This window comes from Dermacentor albipictus, chromosome 1, assembly GCF_038994185.2.
Source record: "Dermacentor albipictus isolate Rhodes 1998 colony chromosome 1, USDA_Dalb.pri_finalv2, whole genome shotgun sequence".
In the NCBI taxonomy this organism is placed as follows: Eukaryota; Metazoa; Arthropoda; class Arachnida; order Ixodida; family Ixodidae; genus Dermacentor; species Dermacentor albipictus.
This window is the reverse complement of record NC_091821.1, coordinates 249,489,998-249,517,436: the sequence shown is the minus strand read 5'-3', so window position 1 is coordinate 249,517,436 and position 27,439 is coordinate 249,489,998. Positions and strand designations below refer to the sequence as shown.

The following is a 27,439-nucleotide window of genomic DNA, read 5'->3' as shown; positions in this document are numbered from 1 at the left end:
AGTGTCCCTTTAAAGAAAGCCGCGAAATATGAAATGAAAGCGCGTGACTGCGCTCACGCGTTCTCAATGAGCTCATGCGTTCTCAGCGCTCTCAACCGTGCTTCGTGCGAAAGAATCATGCGCGCGGACCGTGGCGAAGTGAGCGGCCATGGCTCTAGGCATCGGCTTCACAGTGCGTCAGCGTCTTTGACGGTGGCACACGGAAAGCATAAAGTTAGTAGACGGAAAGGGAGCACCGTCATCCCTGATAAGTGATGGGCTCGAAGCACTCTTGAGAGCGCTGCAATATGATAGTGCATGCGAACAGTCACGTGGTTTTATTTCATATTTCGTGGGCTTTTTGTTTAAGCGCCGGAAAAAATCGCCACGCATCATGTATACGTTGTCACAAAAATTGAATTCGTCATTTCTGAACCACCTCTACAACGTAACAAAATGCACCCTTGTCCCTAAAGTGAGTATTACAATTTTTGAATAGTTGACCAGTTTTAACTAAGTGGAATATAAAGAAATACTTTGAGCAGTGGCGTAGCAACAGGGGGGGGACGGGGGGCCGTGGGCCCCGGGTGCAAGGGGCCAGCGGGGGGGAGGGGGGGGGGGTGTCATATACGTATGAAGACACCCGGAACTTGTTGATATCCTCGCGTTCCTCGACTACACCCGGGGGGGAGGGGGGGTGACAGAAGACCTATGGGCCCCGGGTGCCAGAGGACCTAGCTACGCCACTGACTTTGAGGAGTGTCACATCACAGCAAACCATGAGTCGTTAGTTTCATCCAGCTGCGGTTAGCCACTTTTTTAATGTGCTTAGTTCAAGTTACGTGAAACATCCTGTATGCGCTCCACTGTGTTCGGGCCATGCGAGCTGTCTGTGAGCCAGTTCTTATCGGATCACCGAAGCTAAACAGCATTGGGCTATGGTTAGCCCGCTGAGCCCTTGGGAGGGAGGCTGCCTGGAAATGGCAACTGACTGCTGATGTATCTAAACTGCAGAATAAGTCGAAACTGAAAAAAAAAAAATGTGTGCCCATTACATCGTATATTGCAGTCTTTCTGGATTCAACCATCGGCTTTTCCATTAGTTCAGGTAGCCACGCCTTGAGCGGGTTACTTCAGTGAGACTGGTTAATACTTCAACCAGTTAGCATTTCGAAAATTGTTGATTCGAAACAAGCCATCTGTACAATATACTCTTACTGCCAAGTAGCACATTTCTTGAGCATCATGCATATTTAAAACACCATTGGAAAGAAACATGGCTCTACTATACTCCGTTTTCTTGAGTGTGCAGACGCACGCGAACGAAATTAAATAAAATTATCTGTGTGCTTCACGACTTCAGGAGAAAAATGTCTGTACGCTGTCGTTAGCGTACAGTATACTCTAAAAACAGTTGCATCCTTTGGGGTGTATATTTGCCACACAATAATCTTCATATGTCTTTGCTTGTGTTTCCTTTGTTGAAAACACTGCGCTCGCTACTTTCCTGTCGAGAATGCTCTGTCATGCTGATAACCCGCATGCCGTTCGTGACTTGGAACTACCGGGCTCGCAGCATTAGAGAAACGAAAAGCAGGCAAGAGAGATGACGATTATCGTTGCATGGCAAATATACACCCTAAAGGGTGCAACTGTTTCTTTAATTGTGGGGCTTTACGTGCCAAAACCACTTTCTGATTATGAGGCACGCCGTAGTGGAGGACTCCGGAAATTTTGACCACCTGGGGTTCTTTAACGTGCACCTAAATCTAAATACACGGGTGTTTTCGCATTTCGCCTCCATCGAAATGCGGCCGCCGTGGCCGGGATTCGATCCCGCGACCTCGTGCTCAGCAGCTCAACACCATAGCCACTGAGCAACCTACAGTTTAGCGGCGGGTAACTGTTTTTGGTGTATAGCAAAACCGTATACCATTACGCCGGCGTGGCAACCTGCCAACTTTGCCCACGTACGCTAAACTGAGACGGTAGCGTTAAGCTATGGTGGCACAGCCATCATAACTTAACGCTACGCATAGCTACCATGTACTCTTAAGTCTACACCCTTTGGGTCCTATCTGTCCCACAACACTGTAAAAAAGTTTACATCCTTTGGGGTGTATATTTGCCACACAACACTGTAAAAAAAGTTCACGCCCTTTGGGGTGTATATCTGCCACACAACAGTAATCGTCATTTGCCTTGCTTGCGTTTCCTTTCTTGAAAACGCCGCGCCCGCTACTTTCCTGTCGGGAATGCTATGTCATGCTGATAACGCGCATCTCGTTCGTTACTGGAAAGTACCGGGCTCGCCGCGTTAGAGAAAGGAAATGCGGACATATGACAGAGCCCCTCTGCCGTCACACGGGCCCTCTGGATAGCCCTGAGTTGGTCCGCCAGCACTTCACTGTGCAGCATCCGCTGCCACCACTGTTCACCTCGAGAACCATCTCTGTTAAGCTCCTCAATCATTTATTGTAACTCGTCCCCAGTGTTGCCGAACAGGACAATGTCATCTGCAAATCGAAGGTTGCCGAGATATTTGCCATTGATCCTCACTCCTAAGCCTTCCCTGTTTAATAGCTGGAATACTTCTTCGATGGCACACAGTGAATAGCTCTGGAGAGATTGTGTCTCCTTGACTGACCCCTTCCTTTATAGGCATCTTCCTACTTTTCTTGTGGAGGATTAAGGTAACTGTGGAATCTGTAGATATATCGCAATATATTTACATAAGCATCTTGTACTCCTTGATTACGTAATTCCTCTGATTGCTAGTATTTCCACTGAATCAAATTACTTTTCGAGGCTGATTGTACTCTGCGGATTTCTCGATTACTTGATTGATGACATGGATGTGATCCATTGTAGAGTATCCCTTTGTGAAGCCAGCTTGTTCCCTCGCTTGAATGAAGTTCAGTGTAGCCCTTATTCTACTGGAAATTATCTTGGTTATTATTATATATAATACTGGAAGTAAGCTAGTGGGCCTATAATTTTTCAATTATTTAACGTCTCCCTTTTTGCGGATTAGTATAATGTTGGCGTTATTCCAGTTCTCTGGGACCATTGAAGTCAATAGACAGTTCATATAAAGGGCCGCCAGTTTTTCAAGCATGATGTCTCCTCCATCTTTGATTAAATCGACTGTTATTGCATCTTCTCCTGCCGCCTTTCCTAATTTCATGTCTGCTAAGGCCCTTTTAACTTCGTCGCAAGTTATAGAAGGAGCCTCTGTAACATGTTCATTACTATTTTCAATGGAGGTACCTTGGCTACTCTGGGCACTGTACAGGTCAGTAAAGAATTCTCCGGGCTGCTTTTACTATCTTCGAGGTTGCCGATATTACCCTGCTTATCTTTCAGTGCATACATCTTGGTTTGTCCTATATGCTGCGTGCATTTTTTTACTGCTTCCTCAGTCTCACGTTATAATTTTGGAATATCCCGTATTTTCTCCTTACTGATCAGTTTTGATAGTTCTGCAAATTCTATCTGATCTCTTGAGTTGGACACTTTCATTCTTTGTCGCTTCTTTATTAGGTCCTGTTACTTGGGAGAGCTTACCTACTGGTTTCCTTGGTGCCTTACCTCCCACTTCAATTGCTGCTTCTGAAGCCAGCCTAGTTATGGTTCCATTCATTACCTCTATGTCATCTTCATCTCTCTGTTCTAAGGCTGCATATTTGTCTGCAAGTACCAGCATGAATTGGTATGCTTTTACCCATACTGCATCCAGGTTGGCCTGTTTTTTCCCGACCAATTTTACTGTTTCTCTAGACTTTACCCTACCTAACACTTCTACATTCTGCACTATGCTGGGATTGGCAGAAAGTATGAAGTCTATTTCATTTCTTGTTTCACCATTAGGGCTTTTCCAGGTCCACTTTCTGTTGCTACTCTTCCTGAAGAAGGTGTTCATCATTCGCAGCTTATTCCTTTCCGCGAATTCTACCAGCATACCTCCTCTAGCATTCCTAGAATCGACACCGTAGTTGCCAATTGCTTCTTCACCAGCCTGCTTTTTCTCCACTTTTGCATTAAAGTTGCCCATTACTACAGTGTACATGGTAACTGCAATGTGCGACAAAATTTTTACGGTCCTGGTGTTGTTAAAAGCGTTGCGAATAATTAATGAGCCATCGTTTTTCTTTCCCTATTTTCAGGCGTCATAACATATTCCATCTTAGTTTCAGTGATGTCCTCAGTGAACAAGATATTTTGCTTATATTTGCCGAAAATAAAGAGTGCATTATGTGCAAAATGTCGGTAAACTTCAGAGATAGGGCACTAATTATGACATTTCTAGGTTATTACGCATGTAAGCTATCCGGTGCTTCATGAATGTGCTTTGCAAACAAAGAATTTATCCCGTTGCCCTGTAAGAACTGTTAACTCAACAGATATCAAATCTAGCGGTAACTGAGTGGGGGTAGGGGGATTATAAAACAATAAACCATTGCATAACCCCCTCAGCAGTTGTAGTGGTGGTTTTCAACAGCTTCGCTGGAGGACCACTGTTGCAGGGCCGGGATGGCGAGTCAATTTTTGTGTGTGTGTGTGTGTGAACATTGCAAGTAATTTATGTTGATTGTACTTCATTGCACATAACCTTGACAATACTGTTACCTAAACTAGCGATTAATTTACGCTGTAGATTTAAACAATAATCACAATTCTTTGTTTAATTATTCATATTTTCTGTAGCAAATCTGCATTCTTCACGTGCACTGTACTGCTGCTACCGGGCGGGATCCAGGTCAACTGTGGGGCACTCATTGCCTTTTGTCCCTGTATCATCTTGGAGATATTATATACCTAGTTGCAAGAGATAAATGCAAATTCAGATAATTTTTGGGGCCCTGTGGTTCACCATGTGTGAGTGATAAATAGGTCCCTGTCTGTTAAATATAGATACTATAGCGATTCGGGGTCGAATACGACAGACGGACTCTTGAAGCGGACGAAGAGGAGATGAAAAGCTTTATACAGTATGTATATACATACGCGCACCAGACCGATGGGGCGGCTGGTGGCGACTATCTCTCTAACAATGGGCCGGTTCTGCCTTAAATCCCTTTGGCAGGAACGAGGCAAGACCTGTGCCGACGTCAACCGCATCGCCTTCTTTTGTCGCAGTAGTCCAAGGCGCATACCACCGGTCTCCACGGCAAGAGGACAGCAGTTCTGTGGAATTTTGAAGGCTGTCAGTGGATTTGTCGAAGTGCTCTGTGCCCCCGAACTCCTCAGTTAGAACCACGGAAAGGGGCTGGCAGTTTTGAGGAACTTAGCAGGTTGTCACAAGGGTGACCACTTCAGAAGAATGAGGGGGAGGGGAAGGGGGGAGCGCCTGTTGCCTCGATACAGGCACACAGTGTGGCACAACAATATAACTTACAGCAGCATTTCCAGGCTATTTGACTTATTGTAATAGTAATTCACAATATATATATGTATATATATGGGAGAGAGAGAGAGAGAGAGCAAGAGGTCAGATCGTCTACGGTTTGCCCCCACTTCCCCCCATTCTAGAAATAGTTGGTACACCACTGCCAACGCTTGTGTCCCCCTAATATACAACTCTCTATTGAGGCGTCCCGACGACACTACGGAAGCAGCCGCGCGTCAAATCAAATATATATATATATATATATATATATATATATATATATATATATATATATATACTGTAAGCCCGAGTATAAGCGCTGCTGCACATGACTGCTGTTGACTCTGATTTCGAGTGAATCCGGCTTGGCCTCCTTTCGGTTACTGAGTGAATTATACAGAGAGTACCAACTATCATGCACCAACCCCCCCCCCCCCCTCCCACCCTCCCGTAGTCGGCGCCTATACCACTTTGCGGGTTCGCAAACAACACAATGTCGTCCGCATAGAACAATCCTGGAAACTGCTACTCCACTATCGTGCCCGCCTGTTTGTTATTGATTACACCCGATATTGATTCCTTCTAGCACCCTTTCCATCACTACCTTGTACGTTATAAACAACAGCGCGGGGATGAAGGGCACCCCTGTCTCAATCTCTTGGTGATGTCAACATTCTCCTCTCTCCTCCTCACTTCCCATTCAACGCAACGGTATTTTCTAGGTAAATCTCCCTCAAAAGCTGTATACAATCGTTTCCTAAGCATGCCGCTTCCAGAATATCCCACATGTTGCGTTCTATGTTGCCACCGCTCCTGTAATGCCTAAAAAGACAACATAACAGTCTGCTTTCTACTCTTGATATTTCGATACACTGAGTAGGAATAAATAAGTTATCGTCCAAACGCCTACCTATTCTGAAGCCATTCTAAAGTTATCCCAAAATGCCATTATTCTCAGCCCGTGCTTGCAGCTTTAATTTAGTCTTAAGCTATATACAGGATGTTTTTTAGCTGCACCAAATTTTTTTAAAATTCTGTATGGCAGGTAGCAAAATTCTAGGCCTTGATCTAAATTACTCGATAAGGCAGCCATTAGTTCTACGAGAAATCGAAATACTTAATTAAATAAAATAACTACGGAGATTATCTTCTAAATTATTTTACGGTACATAATCTAATCTGCGAATTGTATACCTCGTGCGTTCGCAAGGCTATCTATCCATTTGGAACGAATTCTCTAGGGTGCATCAGTTTTGAGGTATTTTCAAAGCGTCCGACGAAATGCAACGGCGTTCCAGTTATTAAATAAAACGCTGTTTTATGCATTGAAGCACAAAAGTAACACCAATACATTTCGTCGGACACTGAAAATTAGTATCTAAAAACTGGCGCAGACCAGAGAATTCGTTCCAAGTGGGTACGTCTTGCGAACTCACCGGTTATAATTCGTACATTGAAATATGTGCTGTATAGTAATTAATAAAATTTAAGTAGGGTAATTATGCTAATTATTCAATTAAGCATTTTGATTTCTCCTAGAAGTATTGGCAGCCTCATCAGGTAACTTAGATCAAGGGTTTGAAGTGCTACCTGCCACAGGCCATATTTAAAATTTGGGTGCAGCTAAAAAAATCTATATCACCGATGTATTGGTCTACGGTCTACCTGAGTGAATTCTCTTCCCCCTTAACCTTTATAAATAAATTAGTTCTACTTTGTTGCCAACTGTCTGGTATTCGCCCATGTTTTTTTTTTCTACTGCTTTCAACAGAAAATCCTTACTTTTTGTTCCTAGTTTATTAATCAGCCTAACGGGAGCCTCGTCTAAGCCTGTGGCTGTGCGCTTATAGAAAATGTCTCTTCGGCTTCCTTCCAGCATTTTGATGCGCCAACTACCGCCTCGCGGAGGGTTTTGTAACCAGCAAAGCGACGCCATGGCCTTCGAGATTGGATCGCGCGCCGGCCGATCGCAGAGGACATGCATGGAACGCCAACAGGCTGAGCAGGCTTGGCAACCATGGAGGAAGGAAAACGTTAGGAGCGAGCACCGAGCACCGCGCAACGCGACTGAAGCCAAACCTGGTGGCCCAAGGCGTGATCACACGTCAAGCGGTTGGTGTTAGTGTTCCCGCTCTGCAGGCAGAGCCACGGCAGGGCAGCTGAACAAGCGCGCACCGAATAAAAAACTACTGGCATAGCTACTGAGAACCGTCATCATCATCAGCCTATTTTATGTCCACTGCAGGACGAAGGCCTCTCCCGCGCCAACCGATTCCACCTAGCGCCTGCGAATTTCTTAATTTCATCACCGCGCCTAGTCTTCTGCCGTCCTTGACTGCGCTTTCCTTCTGTTGGCACTCATTCTGTAACCCTAACTGTCCACCCGTTATCTAACCTACGCATTAATGACCTGCCCAGCTCCATTTTTTTCTCTTAATGCCAATTCGAATATCGGCTATCCCCGTTTGCTCTCTGATCCACAACGCTCTATTCCTGCCTCTTAACGTTACGCCTAACATTCTTCGTTCCATCGCCCTCTGCGCGGTCCTTTAGCCTGTTCTAGAGCTTCTTTGGCAGTCTCCAAGTTTCTGTCCCATATGTTAGCACCGGTAGAATGCACTGATTGTACACCTTTCTTTTTAATGATAATGTTAAGCTTGCAGTCGGTATTTGGCAATGTCTGCCGTATAGGCGCTCCAACCCACATTTATTCCTCTGTAAATTTCCTTCTCGTGACCAGGGTCCCCTGTAAGTAATTAACCTAGGTAAACGTACTCCTTCACGTACTCTAGAGGCTGACTGGCGATCCTGAACTCTTGTTCCCTTACCCAGCTACTGATCGTTATCTTTGTCTTCCTCGTATTAATCTTCAACCCCGCTCTTAGGTTCTCTCTGTTAAGGTCCTCAATCATTTATTGTAACTCGTCCCCAGTGTTGCGGAACAGGGCAATGTCATATGCGAACCGAAGGTTGCCGAGACAGAGAAGGTTGCGTCGTTGAATCCTCACTCCTAAACCTTCCCAGTTTAATAGCTTGAATAATTCTTCCAAGCACGCAGTGAATAGCATTGGAGAGATTGTCTCTCCTTGTCTGACCCCTTTATTTATAGGTATCTTTCTACTTGTGGAGAATTAAGGTAGCTGGGGAATTTCTGCAGACATTTTGCAAGATATTTACGTAAGCGTCCTGTACTCCTTGATTACGTAATGCCACTCTGATTGCTGGTATCTCTACTAAATCAAATGCTTTTTCGCAATCTATAAAAGCCATATAGAGAGGCTGATTGTACTCTGCAGGTTCCTCGATTACCTGACTGATGACATGGATGTTTCTCCCTTTTTGTGGATTAGTGTAATGTTGGCATCCTTCCAATTCTCTGGAACCCTCGAGGTTGTGAGACATTTCGTATGAAGGGCCGCAAGCTTTTCAACCATGATGTTTCCGCCCTATTTGATTAAATCGACCAGTAGTCCATCTTCTCATGCCGCCTTTGCTTGTTTCAAGTCTTAAGGTCCTTCTAACTTAATTCATCGCTAATTATAGCAATCTCTGCAAATTGTTCACTACTAGTTCGAATGGAAGTCTTGTGGCTGATTTGGGTACTGTACCGGTCAGTATAGAATTCTTGCGCTGCTTTTACTATATCTTCGAGATTACTGATATTACCCTACTTATCTTTCAGTGCATAGATTCTGGTTTGTCCTATGCCAAGTTTCCTTTTCACTGATTTTATGCTGCGTCCATCTTTTACTGCTTCCTCAGTCTTTCTCACGTTATAATTTCGGCTATCGCTTATTTTCTCTTTTGATCAGTTTTGACAGTTCCGCGAATTCTATCTGATCTCTTGAGTTGGACCGTTTCATTCTTTGTCGTTTCTTTATTAAGTCCTTTGTTACTTGGGAGAAATTGCGTACTGGTTGCCTTGGTGCCTTACCTCCTACTTCAATTTTCGCTTCTTTAGCCCATTCTAGTTACTGTTTCATTCATTACCTCCATGTCATCTTCATCTCTCTGTTCTAAGGCTGCATATTTGTTTGCAAGTGCCAGCCTGAATTGGGCTGCTTTTACCCATACTCCGTCTAGGTTTGTTTGTTTTTTTTCTTGACCAATTTTACTCTTTCTCTCTTCAAATTGAGGTGAATCGTAGTATAACCTACCTAACACTTCTACATCCTGCGCTATGCTGAGATCGGCAGAAAGCTTGAAATCAGTTTCATTTTTTGTTTCACCATTAGGGCTTTTCCAGGTCCACTTTTTGTTCCTACGCTTCCTAAAGAAGATGTTCATTATTCGCAGCTTATTCAATTCTGCGAAATCTACCAACATCTCCTCTAGTACTCCTAGAATCGACGCCATAATTGCCAATTGCTTCTTCACCAGCCTGCTTTCCCGCACTTTTGCATTGAAGTCGCCCATGACTACAGTATACCGAGCTTGCACTTTTCTCATCGCTAATTCAACATCTTCATAAAATTGATCTATTTCATCATCATCATGACTGAAGGTTGGAGCGTAGCTTGTACTACCTTTGATCTATGCCTCTTATTAAGTTTTATTACGACTACTGCTACCCTCTCATTAATGCTGTAGAATTCGTCAATGTTGCCCGCTATGTCCTCATGTATTAGGAATCCTACTCCGTACTGCTCCTTATCTGGAAGTCCTCTATAGCAGAGGATGTGGCCATTAGTCAGCACTTTATAAGCCTCACCAGGGTCGGTATTTTGTAGCGATGCTTTTTCCGATTCTAAGCTTTGTCAGGCTTTTCGCGCTTGGCCACTGGTCAGAGAGACGGTCTGCCCACATTATCAACGCGATCAGGCGGCCCGTGTGTGGTGCATGATAAGAATAGCATAGAATAAGGCATAAGGCATCGCTACAATATAGCGGCCCAGTTCTAATCTCACTAGGGCGAATGATATCTCAAACAATGCCTGATAGTCCTGCTAAGCTAGCTTCACTCGAGAGAGTTTGGCTGTTAAATGTTGCCAGGGTCAGCTTCCATTGGAACCAAATGTCGACGCAATAGGTCATGTGTTGCGCCACCACTGAGCAAATGTATGGGCTTCACGGAGCGTCCACTTGTCAAGGCTGGCTGCGTGACGTAATGCTCTCTCCTAACGTTTTCCTTCCTCCAGGTTGGCAACCGTGGCGCGGTGACTTCCGCTAATGCGCTGCTGCTAATGGGTAGCACCATATGACGTCATTTGTAGAGTGAAAATTCGGTGCAGGGTAACTCATTTTGCGTGTATTTTGAATTCGCTGACTGATAAATTGGGTTTGTATGGATCAATTTTCGCAATTCCTTTTGCTATGTATTCTATGACTTACCCGCCGTGGTTGCTTAGTGGCTAAGCACGAGGTCGCGGGATGGAATCCCGGCCACGGCGGCCGCATTTCGATGGGGGCTAAATGCGAAAACACCCGTGTACGTTGATTTTTGTGCATGGTAAGGAACACCAGGTGGTCCGGAGTCCCCCACTACGGCGTGTCTCATAATCAGAAAAGTGGTTTTGGCACGTAAAACACCGTAATTTAATTCTATGACATGCTGAGAACAGATCTCGACCAGATGCGGTGATGCGAAAACGGCGTCGCAGTTAAATGTTCGTGTGTTAGCAATGGAGCACCCGTCAGTGTGCAAGAATTTTAACTATGAAGGTGAAAACTCACATTGGTGATCAGTGCAGATATTGCATTATTTTTGTACTTTTACTGTTCGAAAAGCACTATAGTCAAGCAAGTATTGTCGTCTGTGTTATTGAGTGCCGCGAGATACGTGCGTATAAACGAGCCACGACTTACCAACGCGGTTAGCAGCCTATCTGCAAGAAATGAATGAAACACATCCCCGTGGTCACATTTTCGCTCTGCAATGGTAATATAACTGAAGAAACCTTCTACAAATATTTAAGGAGCACCTTGTTGGTAACAGACTGGTAGGAACAGCACTTGTACCATGAATTTGCATGTGCAGATAATAGAGCCACATGTCAATGGAGACAGCCACAAACAATTATTTGACAGTCGAAAGAAGCAAGTGTACTCTGTTGTCTGTTAAAAAAAATTAAAAAGGAAGACGCAGTTTCGCCCGAAAGTCGAAGCATCGGTTGCGCTAGCAAATTATTAGACAACCATACGAAGTAAGGACAGTAGTCTTACGGGTGGTATAAACTTGTAAAACATTCGCTTACTAACTAAATTAACAAGCATGGTGTCCGTGTGCACAAGCAAATATGAACACATCCCACTCGAGGACCGGGGACACTCGCTGTCAAGACGCTGGCCTGCCGAAGCGCGGAAGCAGCAGCAGCGAGCGAACTGACCGTGCCGCCTCTCGTTTGAACGCGAACTAAGCGGCGAGAACACAGCGCACACGAAGCTATCAACACTCGGCGCATTCTGTCCCCATCGCAGATCGCTTTCAAGTTCCGCGCGGCCGAGCTCGGCCGCAACATACACTCTTCAGAAAGTTTGCACCCACTGGTGCTTATCTTGTCCCACAACAACAATCATCTATCTTGCCCGCAGGTGCACGCCGAGTACTTCCAGGCCACGAACAGCATGCACGTTATCAGCACGCCATAGCATTCCCGACAAGAAAGTAGCAAGCGCACACTTTTCATGAAAGGAAACGCAAGCAAGGAAGATGACGATTATCATTGTGGACAAGATTGGGTGCACACTTCTTTAAGAGTGTACGCAGCCGCCGCCGGAGCAAACCCACCGTGCCTTGAGTGCAATGGAAGACGGCGCGACGGCGCAGCCAATGGGGAACACGTGGCGCAACATCATGAGCGTATAACATGAGCACGTTCATGGCGTTCGGAGCTCTATACACTCGGTATATTGCTTTCGCATTCCCACACGTAAGCAGTCTTAAGTGTCTCTGACGAATTCTTTTAACCTCCGGCTCGCATGAAAGGTTCTTTGTCTTTAAAGAAACTCCGTGCCCTTCGACTCTGTGATGACCAGCGAAGCTGTATATGTGGGCCCCTTAATGACGAACTGCTCGGGGGGTGCTTAACGCCTGCTTCACCTCCACCGTAGGTCGGCCCGGCATTGCACTATTTTCGGGATCGGCCCATGTATGTGGAGTGCTTAACGCCTGATTCACCTTCACTGGGGGCCGGCCCGTATTAGATCTTGACGTTGAGTGCGGGACTTGGCCGACGTTGAGGAGGATTTTGAGAACTGAAGGTTTATTTATATTATTTACAGTAATTACACAAAGTAATGAACAGTCATAAAGTCATCGACGGGCGGCAGCAAATCGGACGCTGCGGCCCGTGGCAAGAACGAGAAAAGATACTCTTCTCCCTGTCTCTCGCTTTTAACCCCTTCGGTCTCTCGGGGCCACGTCATTTTCGGCCAATCGTCGAGCCAGCTCAGGTGTCGTCATTTTCCTCCAATGGAACGCGCCCGTGCAAGTGTCGTCACATTCGGCCAATGGGGACGCTCCAAGGGTTCCATTGTCCGAGGGTTGACTTGCCTTCGGTGTCACGTCCGCGCCTGGAGGCACTCAGCTAGAGGAGACGGGTTTTTCCCGAACGACCTTCCAGAGCCGCAATACAGCTTTCCTCGAGACCAAGATCAACTACCTGGAACCGTGCCAGCCTCCCGTTGCACTTTCGGGAAGAGTCAAGCAAGGTGGGGAGACAATAGCTCGACGTGCGGCGCATGAGGTGGGGGTCGCCAATCTGTCTTCGGGTCCGGGAACGTGGTAGACGCGCCCCGGTGCACCATAATTGGAATGCGACGGCGATTGGACGTCGGCGGGGAACTTGAGTGATGCCAGGAGAAGGGTCCGTATCCAACACCCGGCAATGCAATACCTTCGGGATCGGCGCACATATGGAGTGTGCTTAACGCCTGCTTCCCCTCTGCCGCGGGTCCGGCCGCTATTGCACTATTTTCGGGATCGGCCCACGTATGGGGAGTGCTTCACGTCTGCTTCACCTCCACCCGGGGCCGGCCCGCTTTGCACTAACTTCGGGATCGGCGCACGTAAGGGGAGTGCCTAACGCCTGCTTCACCTCCGCCGCGGGTCGGTCCGGCATTGCACTACCTTCGTGATCGGCCCACGTATGGGGAGTGCTTGACGCCTGCTTCACTTCCGCCGGAAGCTGGCCCGGTATTGCACTATCTTCGGGATCGGCGCATGTATGAAATGTGCTTAACCCCTGCTTCACCTCCGCCGCGGGTCGGCCCGGTATTGCACTATCTTCGGGATCGGCGCAATTATGGCGAATGCTTAACGCCTGCTTTCACCTCCGCCGGGGGCCGGCCCGGTATTGCACTAGCTTCGGGATCGGCCCACGTATGGAGAGTGCTTAACGCCTGCTTCACCTGTACCGGGGGCCGGCTCGTTTTGCACAAACTTCGGGATCGGCGCACGTAAGGGGATGCCTAACGTCTGCTTCACCTCCGCCGCGGGTCGGTCCGGCATTACACTACCTTCGTGATCGGTCGCTTGACGCCTGCTTCACTTCCGCCGGAAGCTGGCCCGGTATTGCACTATCTTCGGGATCGGCGCACGTATGAAGTGTGCTAAACCCCTGCTTCACCTCCGCCGCGGGTCGGCCCGGTATTGCACTATCTTCGTGCTCGGCCCGCGTATGGGGAATGCTTAACGCCTGCTTCACTTCCCCCGGGAGCTGGCCCTGTAGCGCACTATCTTCGGGATCGGCGCACGTATGGAGAGTGCTTAACCCCTGCTTCACTTCCGCCAGGGGTCGGCCCGGTATTGCACTATCTTCGGAATCGGCCCGCGTATGGGGACTGCTTCACTTCCGCCGGGAGCTGGCCCGGTATTGCACTATCTTCGGGATCGGCCCACGTATGGAGAGTGCTTCACACTTGCTTCCGGCCATCCTGCCAGTGGCCGGCCCGGTATTGCACCATCTTCGGGATCGGCCCACGTATGGGAAGTGCTTAACGCCTGCTTCACTTCCGCCAGGGGTCGGCCCGGTATAGCACGACAATCGGGATCGGCCCGCGTATGGGGAGTGCTTAACGCCTGCTTCACCTCCGCCGCGGGTCGTCCCGGTATTGCACTATCTTCGGGATCGGCCCACGTATGGGGAGTGCTTGACGCCTGATTCACTTCCGCCGGGAGCTGGCCCGGTATTGCACTACCTTCGGGATCGGCGCACGTATGAAGTGTGCTAAACCCCTGCTTCACCTCCGCCGCGGGTCGGCCCGGTATTGCACTATCTTCGTGCTCGGCCCGCGTATGGGGAATGCTTAACGCCTGCTTCACTTCCGCCAGGGGTTGGCCCGGTATTGCACTACCTTCGGGATCGGCGCACGTATGGAAAGTGCTTAACCACTGCTTCACTTCCGACACGGGTCGGCCAGGTATTGCTCTTTCGGTATCGGCCCACGTACGGGGAGTGCTTAACGCCTGCTTCACCTCCGCCGGGCGCAGCCCCGGTATTGCACTATCTTCGGGATCGGCCCACGTATGGAGAGTACTTCACACTTGCTACAGGCCTGCCAGTGGCCGGCCCGGTATTGTACCATCTTCGGTATCGGCCCACGTATGGGAAGTGCTTAACGCCTGCTTCATTTGCGCCGAGGGTAGGCCCGGTATTGCACTACTTTCGGGATCGGCCCACATTTGGAGAGTGCTTAACGCCTGCTTCACCTCCGCCGGGGGCCGGCCCGGCATTGCGCTACCTTCGTGATCGGTCCAAGTATGGGGAGTGCTTGACGCCTGCTTCACTTCCGCCGGGAGCTGGCCCGGTATTGCACTATCTTCGGGATCGGCGCACGTATGAAGTGTGCTAAACCCCTGCTTCACCTCCGCCGCGGGTAGGCCCGGTATTGCACAAACTTCGGGATCGGCCCACGTACGGAGAGTACTTCACACTTGCTACAGACCTGCCAGTGGCCGGCCCGGTATTGCACCATCTTCGGGATCGGCCCACGTATGGGAAGTGCTTAACGCCTGCTTCACTTGCGCCGAGGGTAGGCCCGGTATTGCACTACTTTCGAGATCGGCCCACATTTGGAGAGTGCTTAACGCCTGCTTCACCTCCGCCGGGGGCCGGCCCGGCATTGCACTACCTTCGGGATCGGCCCATGTATGGAGAGTGCTTAACGCCTGCTTCACCTCCGCCGGGGACCGGCCCGGTATTGCACTATCTTCAGGTTCGGCCCAGGCATGAAAATTGCTTCACGTCTGCTTCACGTTCACCGAGGGCCGGCCCGGTATTGCACTTACTTCGCGACCGGCCCACGTATTATCTAAATAAGGTGATCGGCAACAAGGACCATTTTGGCTTCGACGCCACCAACGAGAAACGTGAGCCTATGTGCAAGCGCAAAAGCCGCCGTGAACCGGAATGTCACAGCCATCTTTGTTTATTTGGACAGTGTTGAAGCAACGGCTTCTGGAGTTGCCTATAGATATATGAGCTCATGAACACACCTTCCTTTTAAAAGAGCAATATTGTGTTTAAAGCTATCTCGGGAATATATCACAAGATAGAACACTTAATTCGTTTTACTAAATTCCTACTTCTCACTCACTTTTCGCGGGCGAATTTTTGCGTTTGCGACAAAATCACGACGGCCTGCGTAAGTGCACGAAGGCGGCGCTTACGCCGCCTTCGTGGTGGAGGTGAGGACCAATATGGCGCCGGAGGAGACCGTGTTCCGGACAGGGGGCCCCTTCGTGATTTTCCCTTCCCTGTCAATAAACATGTTTAGGCAGGCTGCGTACTTACACAGCAATTTCAAAGGGGGGGGGGGGGGACACGTGTCCGGTGTGCCACTCCTTGGCTACGCAACTGCCGCAGAGGTCAACTGATCCAGCCACCTCCCGCCTTCCTTGGAAGTTGTCTTTCCAAGTTGATAATGCAGAAGGAAGTATGCTACTCCTTGTATAGCTTCCCAAAAACCATCATAATTCCTCGCTAAAGTTTTACCACCACCCCTTCCCAATCTCAGGCAGAAATCGTGAGACCAAAGAACCGAGACATCAATGACCAGTTTCTACTTGATGACGGTCCGATGCCTCCATAGAAAAGTCTAGTTTGTTCAACAGTTGTCAGAGAAATTTGGGAACGAGACGGCATTTTCCAACGACCACTATCTGGGATACGATCACTTTCGTCAGATTTCGCGTGACCCGGCGTCTACAGCGTCGTCGTCTACGGGCGACATTGTTCCTGACACTATCCACAGTGCCAAGACAGCGTGCTTGGTACTTTGCGAGGAACCCTGTTGGCCGTAGGCGCCGATCGAGGCCCCCCAGGACAAGGGGGACACTCATAATTTAGGAGCGTTGTCCAGGTAGCGTTGCTGTGTTTTAAGATTGCTATTGCTAATTTACAAGAATAATTCTACGAGTGCAATAGTACGTTCTCCTTACCTTGACCTAGGCGCCCGTGTTGCACCTCCCGGCGACGTTCTAGCTGTGCTGCCCAGGGCTCGCGAAAGCGAGGCGCGAGCTCTGGATGAACGCGATCGAGGCCACAACTTCGTCGTCGTTCATCGTAAGTTTTCTGTGTGGCACAAACTACAACAATGGCGAACTTTCTGAACTCTTTTTTTTTTTATGGCAGCGTAGTTCTGCTTTTCCACATGAACTTTTCTGATGTCTTTGTCCAACATGCCACTTTAGCTAAATCTAGCACACACTCGAATGCGCCACAGCCGTGTGCAAACAACACTGTTACAGGTGCATGTGCAGCCGACGTTGGGTGCAGCGACCTTAGCGGCAGCCGCCGCGGCTAGCGCTAATAGTGGGAGCTTGAGCATGAGTTAATCAGTAGTGCAGCTGGTGCAGCAGTTGGCTGTTATTGAGAGTGTTTGTGGTATATGGAAGTATGGCGACGCTCATTCCAAAGGTTTCTACTTTGACCTCTCGCATCATCCGAGTTTTAGGATGTAACCCAGGCCCGATGACTCTGCAGGGAACTAATACGTATATTATTGGGACTGGTAAGGAGCGAATTTTGCTCGATACCGGAGAGCCCGATGTCCCGGAGTATATCGAGACCCTCAAAGGCGTTCTGCGAGAGCGTGGCATATCGCTGCAGCAGATTATCGTAAGCCACTGGCATTTGGATCACGTGGGTGGTGTAGATGAAATACGGCGACAAGTTCAGCCAGGATGCATCGTGAAGAAGTATGCTTTTCGTGACGACAAGGCCGAACATGCATTTCAGTACTTAAATGACGGAGACTGGATTCGCACTGAAGGAGCGTCGCTCAAGGTAATCGCCACTCCAGGCCACACGCAGGACCATATAGTGCTGTATCTGGACGAAGAAAACGCCGTGTTTAGTGGAGACTGCATATTAGGCGAAGGGTCTGCGGTGTTTGAAGACTTCCATTCCTACATGGGCTCCCTGAACGCCATTCTAGCGATTAAGCCATCGGTCATTTATCCGGGACACGGACCTGTGATTCCAGACCCGGAGACCAAGATAAAAGAATACATCGAGCACCGGCTTCAAAGGGAACGACAGATTCTTGACTGTCTGCCAAAGGCAGACAGCGGGTACAAATCAACCGCGGACATCGTCAATGAAATTTACAAAGAGACGCCTGCCCATCTTCATGCAGCTGCTGCACGGAACGTAGAACATCACCTGAACAAGTTAATTAAAGACGGGGAAGTTGTGAAAAGTGCCACGGACAGCGCTTACCGACGGGCGTGACTAAATATGTAATGGAAGGGAGCACTATGTGCAATACATTTTGTGTTACGAGTGATGTTTGGTTACATTACATAAAATATTTTTGTAATTGCATATGAAAATAAAGTAGCACGGAGTTGTGATAATCATGTATTCCATGCCTGTATTCTCTTCGTGCTTGGTAGTAATTGAAATTTATTTTTTCGAAGTGTTGATTATATACTGCTGTACCTACATTTGTTTCCCCTCATTTTAATCACGACCTGAAACCTGCGTTCGTTTATTGTACGCGCTTATATACTAATGAGTAAATACAAAGTATACCGTCTACACATTTTGCCTGTAAATGCAGCGCATGCTTTTCCAAGCATTCAGGGGCCCAGCTGATCGAAACACTCAACAAGTAAAGAACGCTGCTCCTTATCTGCCGAGGCCAAAAGAAAGACAAAAGTGGCCGCAAGTGTCAAGGACTCTGTAAGAGAAGACACCTTGACATGTAGCAGCTAAGTTTTTTATTTATGGGACGGAGTAGGCCCTATTTTTGGCGCCACTCTGAAACGGACTCGGGTTGGCAGTGAAATCGAAACCGCCTCGCAGGCCGCCTCCCAGACCTCCCCCACAAGCGTGCACAAGTGACGCGGGAATAGGTGGGGTGCTGCGTTTCCGGTTCCGCTAAAGCGGCCAGGGAGGTGTTGCATACGCGGTGCGCCGAGTTGAAAGAATGTCGTACAAAAACAGTAAGTTTTACTTGCATGTTTATTAAGGCTTTTTGAATCAATCGCTTGTTTGCTGCGCATGCTTCGGTTAACTCCAGCTGTTCGTAGTGCATGGCAACGGCGACACTTCGAAAGGTCCTGTCTACCCGGCACCCCGGTGAACCGGCGCGGCCCGAGGTGCCAAAAACGGCACCAAGACATTTGAGAGCCGAGCTTCTGTTCAAGCTGTTTTGCAGTCGTTCTCTGTCTAGCCGCATCGAGCTTGCGTTTCATTTGCAGCGCTCACTCTTTGTCGCTGTCTGATGTCTCAAAACGCCCTTTCGCGGCTGGCTGCATGCGCATTGTGTATATTTACTTTCTTTCGTTCGACAGAGCAAAGTTATTGTCGGCAGAAGGCGGTCAACTAACGAGCACGCTTGTCACTCTTCCATCGTTAGTTCCGGTACAAATTCAATGAAGGCTGCGTTGCAACATGTTCTGCGCTTTTTGTGTTTTCTGCGCTTTTTGCAGTCATTGATAAGTTTCAATATGACTTTATTGCTTGGCCACACCGAAGCTATGAATCATCGTTGTACCGAGCCGGCTTCCGCTTGCCTACTATGGAAGGAAGCCGTCACCTTGGATGCGTGCACTTCTGGCTATCACGCTCAGTTCATGTAAATAATTAGCAAGCGTTTCGCGCCGCTTAACGACTCTGCTACTATTTCCGGGGGGCGTGCGGTAAGATACCGATCGGGAGCACATCGGCATTTAACGCATGGCGATGCGATTTCTAGCACATTTCCTCATATGCAGCTGGTATAGTGGTGCGAGTTATTGAGAACGTGGTTTGCGTACCGTAAATATCGGAACGAGACTGAGATGCGTGCTCGATTACTTTGACTGGTGGGTTTTGTATCAATATCCTACTTTATGAAGTTAGAAAAATAATTTCTTGTGATTATTGTTGCACTAATAAAATATCGCCTTCTTCGCATGAATTTGTGTTTCATGTTAAATTAGATTTTTTTCTTGACTAGTCAAAAAAATTTGGTTCATTTCATTTTCTACACTAGGGAAATGTTTAAGTAAGTATTCCGGAAATAATTGGAATACTTAAGCATTTCCCTAGTTAACATTGAATGACACCATATGAGGTTGCTTGTGTCGAATTACGTCAGGAGCAAGTATTTGTTGTACTTCTGAAGTCTGAAAGTTCAGATATTGGGTTATTCTTTGCTTCTTACTAATTGGTGTCCAAACTATATATATGTGAATACCTTCATGACTGTGGTATTGTTAATGCAAGCTTGGAATAGAATGTTCAGGTGTTTACATGCCACATTATAGTTTGCAATTTCATGTTCACCCTATATTCACTACCAATGGTTGCACATTTTCAGGAAGCACATTTGCCACGCTGCCGCGCACTCAGCGTGGCATGCCTCTGGTCCTTGGGGGAGACCCAAAAGGGAAAAACTTTTTGTACACAAATGGGAACAGTGTGATCATTAGAGATATTGCTGTGAGTATTCATTCAGTTCATTCACATGTGTTAATGCCTGCACTTTAAAAAATAGCACTGTACTGTCGGGGATATGGTCTTGCCATACTTGCAAGAAAGCACTCTGTGAAAGTATAATGATGCACAAGATGAACTGATCCTGTCGTCCACATTAAAGGGACATTAAAGTGAAAAACTATTTATTCTGCATCAGTAAATTACCGTTCTACAACACCAAAAACAGCACTTTTACAATGATAAGACGTTTGGTAAGCCAGAAAAAGCGCATGAACGAAATACGGGTGGCGACGCCTACTTAAATTCCCGCCCCTAGGGGCTGTGACGTCTTGGATTTTGATAGCAGCTTCTAGGGCCTACTAATTATATATAACAGTACAGATTGACTACATTGTGTTCTAAAGGAACCAAATATTAAACATGGCAAGCTTCGGAAACCTTTATTCAGCCAACGCGGCCCAAATGCGAAAACATACTTTGGCATCCCTGACGTCACGCTGACGTACCGGCGCTGGGGTTTCGGCACGAAATTCAAATACTGATACTTTGACCTTCATTTTCTCATCTAATAATCAAACTATTTTTTTTAAATAACTGCCTGCAGGGTTCTCAAACAATGCTTCATCAGTCTAAACTGATTTATTGTTTCGCTTTAGTGTCCCTTTAATATACATATGCACCACTGTACCTTTGGCTCTTGTGTCCCATTTACATATTGTCTGCATAAAATTAATGCTTTTCAAAATCGCTGTGAACTAAAAATCAACCATGTATATTCAAGAGACCAATGCATCTTTGCATGTCCAAGTGGCTGTGTGATGTATATATTGGTCTGCTTACTGCAATATTAGCTAGTATGCTAGCACTTGCCCAGTGTGCTTGCTTGACCTTGTTTATTCTTGTGCTTATTTTTCCTTTTTATTTTCATACAGCTGTTTACTTTGCTTAAAAGTGAGAAAACATCAACTCAAGCTTTCAAAAACTTGCTAATTAATGCTTGGAGCTTTAGCCTTCTGAAACTACTGATAAGTGAGCAAAATTCAGGATTTGCCCAGAAATGTATTCAGCTTCTGAGTTCTGCTATACATACACTGAGTGAATGTTAAAGATTACACTGCAAGTCTCTCTTCATAAAATGAAGTAATAAAAGGTGTGTGTGCGTATATATATATATATATATATATATATATATATATATATATATATATATATATATATATATATATATATATATATATATATATATATATATATATATAATGTCTGATGTTGGGCTGCTGAGCACGAGGTCGCGGGATCGAATCCCGGCCAAGGCGGCCGCATTTCGATGGGGGCAAAATGTGAAAACACCCGTGTGCTTAGATTTAGGTGCACGTTAAAGAACCCCAGGTGATCGAAATTTCCGTAGTCCTTCACTACGGCGTGCCTCATAATCAGAAAGTGGTTTTGGCACGTAAAACCCCATAATTAAATATAATGTCATTCCACACCAACTGTACCAACATTGGTGCCAGATCATCTCCGCTTTCTTTCTGAAAAAAATAGAAGTGCTTGTGTGGAATACGGAAAGTCATTCCATGTAATATATTCCTGAAAAAATATTTTCTCGAACGTTCTTGTAAGGCATTACAGTACACGCCATAAAAGATGTCACAAACTTTGTTCCATTAACAAAAAAAAAGTCAATTTCTGATCAAGAGATTAAAGTTAGGCCTTACACCCAAAATTCCATTAATCGAATGCATGGCCTTTCCTCCATTTTTTATAAGCCTTTAAATAAGGGAAAATTGGTCCCTATTTGGGATGTGAAAAAAATATGGCTTAATAGAAAAGCATTTTTAAAATTTTTACAAGCTATGTGCCCAGGAGCTGTGCTTTACACAAAAATTGTTTTTAGGCCGATATATTGCATAGCAGTGTACACAAGCTACGATTAATACGAAAATAGCTAATTTTTTAGCACAAGTTGAACACTGAGGCAATCCTAGTAAACATGCACTAAGTAGTGTTTCTGATAACGCTGTGTATTGTTCCTAAACTGAGAACGTCTTATGAAATTAATTTTTGTCTTAGGCAAGAAAATAATGTTATAAATTGTCTCTCTCTGTCTTCGAAATTTGCACCTGTTTCATCTGTAGCCGCAAAGCCTCTTTGCTGGAAATATATAGTGTATGGACACAAGCATTCATGTGCCGATAGAGGAATGCATATGGGCAGCCCGTACTACTCCTAATTTGATTTCTTTGCTGCTAGAAACAAAAAGATTTCTCCACCGATATATACAAGCAACGTCAGTTGAGCACAATTTCAAACCCATGTCGCTGTATGTTGTTGACCTGTTTGTCGTCTTCACACTGCACTGGAAAATGCATCAACCCCTATGTGTTTGCTGTATGACAGCCTGCATTAATAAGCTTGGGTTGTGAAAGGTGGAGTAATTAACACGTTAGGATAACTAAATTTATGAGCAGCTTGTGAAAGGTGAAATAATTAACATGTTAAGATAACTAATGTTACGAGTCAATACAATCTTGTCTGAACGTTCCTGCCGAGTGCCGTTAGGCTTTTGTAGTGTCACGTCCCGTGATGTTTAAGTGTACTTAGCCTAAGAAGATCATCAAAAAAAAAAAACGGCAAAAGAAAGGCATTTTGTTATTCTGTCATTGTGCCTGGGAAAATATGTCATACAGTTTGAATGCTTGTGTTGTATTCATTCATGTTGAGAATGACACGCAACAGCAAGTATGGCTTGTAGCAACAATAGGATTGGGGTGCAGCTGTGTTCTCGGAAGGTACCGTGTGAAACGAGTTTTTCACTACAGTACGAAGCCATTGTCCTCTAAATAGAAAAAAATTAATAAAGAAATGAAATAGAAGCAAATGCTTTTTTTAATTTGTGGACTGTTCTTATGTTATATAGGGCTATGCTGTGTGAGACATCAGCCTCATTGGCTTTTATTTTCTCATAATTTGAAGTGCTTTTTTCAGTTTTCATTTAAAACACAAAAGTTCATTTTTTTTGTTCAGCAAACATAATTTTGTAGATAAACACTAACTGAAATTTTGGGGCATATAATTTTTTACTTTCAAGTTATCATTCACTATAGCTGTATATCTAGTTCACAATGTTCTTTTAGACTAGAATGGGTAGTATAACTGCACATCGCCCTCTGCATCACTGCAGTTGTATCCAATACACAAAATAACAAAGCTTTAGGGTATCGGTCAAGTATGGAGCCAGTGCCCACATGGCAATGTGAATTTGTAGGAATGAACCGTGAGTGCATTTGATATTCGAACACAAATAGAATAAGAGCACCAACGAATTAAAAAAGCAATAGGTAGATGGGACGCCACATTGCCACCAGTGCTCTTCCCTGGTTCATGCGCCGCAGCGGCCGCAGCGAGAAGACTGCATTGATCAGAGATCCCCCTCCCCGCTGCTCCTTTTGCTCGAGCGACAAGCTTCGGGTAATAGGCTGTCATGTCACCTTCACCTCGCGAAGCTCTGTATCCAAGCAGCTGTAGCGACACAGCTTCACGCTGAGTGTCATTGTCTAGTCGATTTGCTTGCAATGTCCACTTTTTAATAAAATCATGCTCCCGGGAAAATTCTCCATATTTTGTTTTGTTGTTTGCAGTTTAAACCAAAAACACAAAGCCCTATGACGGTAAAGAATGAAAGAACGAAAATTTTTTAAGGTGTTAGCACACTTCGGTAAGTGACTGAAAAAACAAAAACAGGGAGCACCCGATGAAACACGTTGTGGGGTTAGTTGGTGCCTAGCTTTAAAAAAAAATGAAGCGCCAATGGTAACGGCACACATAGAAGGAACGAAAAGACCCCTCTCTCCCACACACTGCAGGAAAATATTTTATTGTCAATGTGCGTATTATAGCTTTGCCCATATTTACATTAGGCAATTTGTTTGGAATTCAACCTTGGAAAGCGTAACGTCACTCCGCAGGAACATTCAATCAGAATTCTGTTGACTCATAAAATTATGAGCTGTAAACAGTTGCTAAACAACAGGACAGAGAGAGGGACACAGACAACAGCGCTGACTAGCAACCGAATGTCTTTATCGTTTCAGTCAGCATATATATACTCCACCGCTATCTCAAAGCATAGAATCAACAGAATTGGGCATGCTCAGGGGCAAACATTGCAATTAATGCAATAGGAAGGCAATCTCCTTCGGAAGGAGGGAAATGGAGAGAAGGCTTACATGTGCTTCACCGCTATTATGAATGTGGAACGCTTCGGAAATGAGACGTGCGCCGTCATCGCAATATTTCGACAAGTAGGTCACTTATTTAGAAGATGGTTTGCAGCCGCATTCATTGCAATGCAGTGATACTTGACCATCTCTAGCTTGTTTTTGAACTTTGTTTGAGTATTCGCGCATGCGGTCATTGATGCACTGCCCCGTTTCACCGATATAAGTACGCTTGCATGAAAGAGGACTCTCATAAACCACACAGTCACAACAGTCAACAACAAACCTTTGCCTGTGCTACTTTTTACAACTTTTTTTTGTTGTTCTCGGCCACCCGATTGACTTGATGGCACGGGCTACCTAACTTATTTCTGGCAGTGAATAGCAACCTAACGCCTGCCCTGCTGGCAACCTTTTTGAGGTTATGCGCAACCTGGTGCACATATGGGATAACCACAACCATTTGTCATGAGCGATTATCAGATTGAGTAGCTGCCGATTGCTTTCTTTTAAGGCTTGTTGTAAGGCTTTCAGCGATGCTAGTTAAAAGCGGTAATGGAAAACCTGCGAGCTTCAGCCTGGCTATTTGCAATTCAAAGCTTGCATCTACTTGGCGGTCACAACACCTGATGAGGGCCGCCTTATGCAAAATCTTGCGATACCGGGTTTAACTATCTTTGAGTGCGCAGAGGAAAAGGGAAGAAGGATCTTATGGGACCACGGACCATAACCCCAACATGCATGATTGCTTTAAGAAGGATGGCTCCAAGTCTAAGAAACGCAGCTTGTTGTCTGACGGATGCTCCGTGGTCAATTCAAAAGACTCTAAAACTATGTGTAACAGATCAAATATTACAGCAGCAGCAGGCTGCACGCAGTAGTGTTAGTATTGTAAAAAAAATTGAAAAGTCATCAACGTATCACATCAATTTTACAGTGCTTATCTGGCTGAGCTTAGTTCTAAGATTGCGGTCATAGCTGGCCCATAAAATGTCGCTAAGAACAGGGGCTATACATGAGCCGACGCACACACCTTTCTTTTGTATAGAAAGCTTATCCTCCATGGAGAGGAAAGTAGAAAGCATGTAAAACCTTAAGCACTCTAAAAACCTGTCGACATTGATACCACATGCATTCTGAAACTTAAGAACGCTGTATTTGCCAATGCAATAGCCAACTTCGATGCATACATCTTCTTGAGGCAAAGAGTAATATAAGTCCTTGATGTCCACTGAAAAAACTCGGACAGACTTAGGACATTCCTCACGGAGAATGATGGAGACAATACCTGGCGTCTTTATATGAGGAAGGGGTCACCAATGTTGAGGAGGCACAAAAACTTTTGCAGGAACACTCCCACTTGTCGTTGCCAGGTTCCACGCTCGGAAACAATGGCGCGAAAAGGGCCCGGTTCCTTGTGAGTCTCGATGCTGAAAAATACAGACTGGTTCCTTTGCAGGCTTTTATGGAGCAGGCCAGTTTCGAGAGTCCAGATTTTTCACAAAGCTGAACGGCCCTTGTTTTCACCTTCACAGGAGCCACTCTGTGCACTTCCTTGAAGTTGCCTAGAATGGCAGTGCATCAATGACCGCATGTGTGAACACTCAAACAAAGTTCAAAAACGAGCTAGAGATAGTCATCACTGCATTGCAATGAATGCGGCTGCAAGCCGTCCTAAAGATGTGACCTATCTGTCAAAATACCGCGATGACCACGCACGTCTTATTTCCAAAACTTTACACATTCATAATAGCGGTGAAGCATGTGTAAGCCTTCCCTCCATTTCTCTCCTTCTGAAGGAGATTGCCTTCCTATCGCATGAATTGCAATTTTCGCCCCTGGGCATGCTGAATTCTGTTGATTCTGTGCTTTGAGATACCGTGGAGTATATATATGCTGATGGAAAGAATAAAGACGCATAGTTGTTAATCAACACTGTTGTCTGTGTCCCTCTCTTTGTCCAGTTGTTTAGCGCTGTTTTCTGCTCGGAATCATGAACAAACCAGCAGTGGCGTAGCCAGAAATTTCATACGGAGGGGGGGTGACTGACGTTACAGCTCCACCTCCTCCTTATAGAATTTGTCAAGGGATCAAATACATGAATAATAACTGCATTGCAAATGCCAACGATGCTGCAAACGAATTTTTGAACGCTACGCACTGTCAAGACAAGTAAAATATGTATTTCTTTCATGAAAGAATATACTTGTATGTCCCAAAAATTGTGCCCAACATAACTCATATCAATGCTTCCACTTGTTTTGTTTAATTAATAAGTAAAGAAAATATCATACGAACTTTAGAACTATATAAGTTCGAAACCAGCAAAGCAGTGCATGCCGCTGATATGAAAAATGTAAAGGCCATGAAATGAAAAAGTTGAGGACAGATATTTTAATGACACTTGTCATGCGAGAAGCTTGCTTAGATTTTTGTACATTATACAACGGCCAAGGAAAAATATCAGTGATGCTGTCCTTCGTTTCAATGTATTGCCCAGGAGGAGCTGTCACCGGTCGTGTATTGCGAGTAATTGTACCGAAATTATAGTCGCAACAGAGAGCACTTAAAAAGCAGGAGTTCTGCAAAATATACGAGGGGAGCCAAATGAAAGTGAGCGAATGCAAATATATGACAAATGTGGCACTTTATTTAAAGGTGGTCAGCCTTTGGAGCATCCGTTATGTCACCCATCTATGTTTAGCGCAGTGTATGAGAGCATTAAACAATATTTATCCTTGCACCTGCATGTCACTTTTCTAAATGAGAGGTGCCTGTGTGTGCTACGTGTATGCCTGGCACATAATGAATTTCGCGGGGCGAATTGGCTCTCTTTCATTTGACTCGCCCTAGTACATTAGAAATGCGAAGATACTGCTTGATAAAGGGCAAAAAAGTGTTATGGGAAACAAAGTTCAATCCACATTACACAAAACCTCGCAACAAGATATTTAAATATATGTCTCCTATAAATCTACATA

The 27,439-nt window shown here is 45.8% G+C and overlaps 3 protein-coding genes across 7 annotated transcripts in view; 2 read left to right on the top strand and 1 right to left on the bottom strand.

Annotated features, from left to right (window-relative positions):
- The window catches only part of CycJ (Cyclin J), a 30,306-nt gene extending 13,430 nt beyond the window's left edge, over nt 1-16,876 (bottom strand). Inside the window, exons 1-2 of one of the 4 annotated variants that reach the window (XM_065430220.2) lie at nt 16,749-16,863; nt 11,174-11,193 (exon numbers count right to left, since the gene is read on the bottom strand). The gene's annotated coding sequence lies outside the window, so the exon portion shown is untranslated. Of the gene's footprint in view, nt 1-4,986; nt 5,009-5,079; nt 5,167-11,173; nt 11,194-16,748 lie in introns of those variants that run through there. The other 3 variants (XM_065430227.2, XM_065430232.1, XM_065430241.1) reach the window with 3 other exon arrangements.
- A 170-nt stretch (nt 16,877-17,046) lies between these two features.
- On the top strand, nt 17,047-18,174 carry LOC135900667 (endoribonuclease LACTB2). The gene has a single exon (XM_065430195.1). The coding sequence runs from the start codon at nt 17,206-17,208 to the stop codon at nt 18,040-18,042; it is 837 nt and encodes a 278-aa protein (XP_065286267.1). The 5' UTR covers nt 17,047-17,205; the 3' UTR covers nt 18,043-18,174.
- A 427-nt stretch (nt 18,175-18,601) lies between these two features.
- flr (actin-interacting protein 1 flr) overlaps nt 18,602-27,439 on the top strand; it is a 50,531-nt gene continuing 41,693 nt past the window's right edge. Inside the window, exons 1-2 of one of the 2 annotated variants that reach the window (XM_065430174.2) lie at nt 18,602-18,758; nt 20,120-20,241. In XM_065430174.2, coding sequence (XP_065286246.1) covers nt 18,743-18,758; nt 20,120-20,241 — 138 coding nt within the window. In that variant the 5' untranslated portion in view covers nt 18,602-18,742. Of the gene's footprint in view, nt 18,759-19,603; nt 19,623-20,119; nt 20,242-27,439 lie in introns of those variants that run through there. The other variant, XM_065430182.1, reaches the window with a different exon arrangement.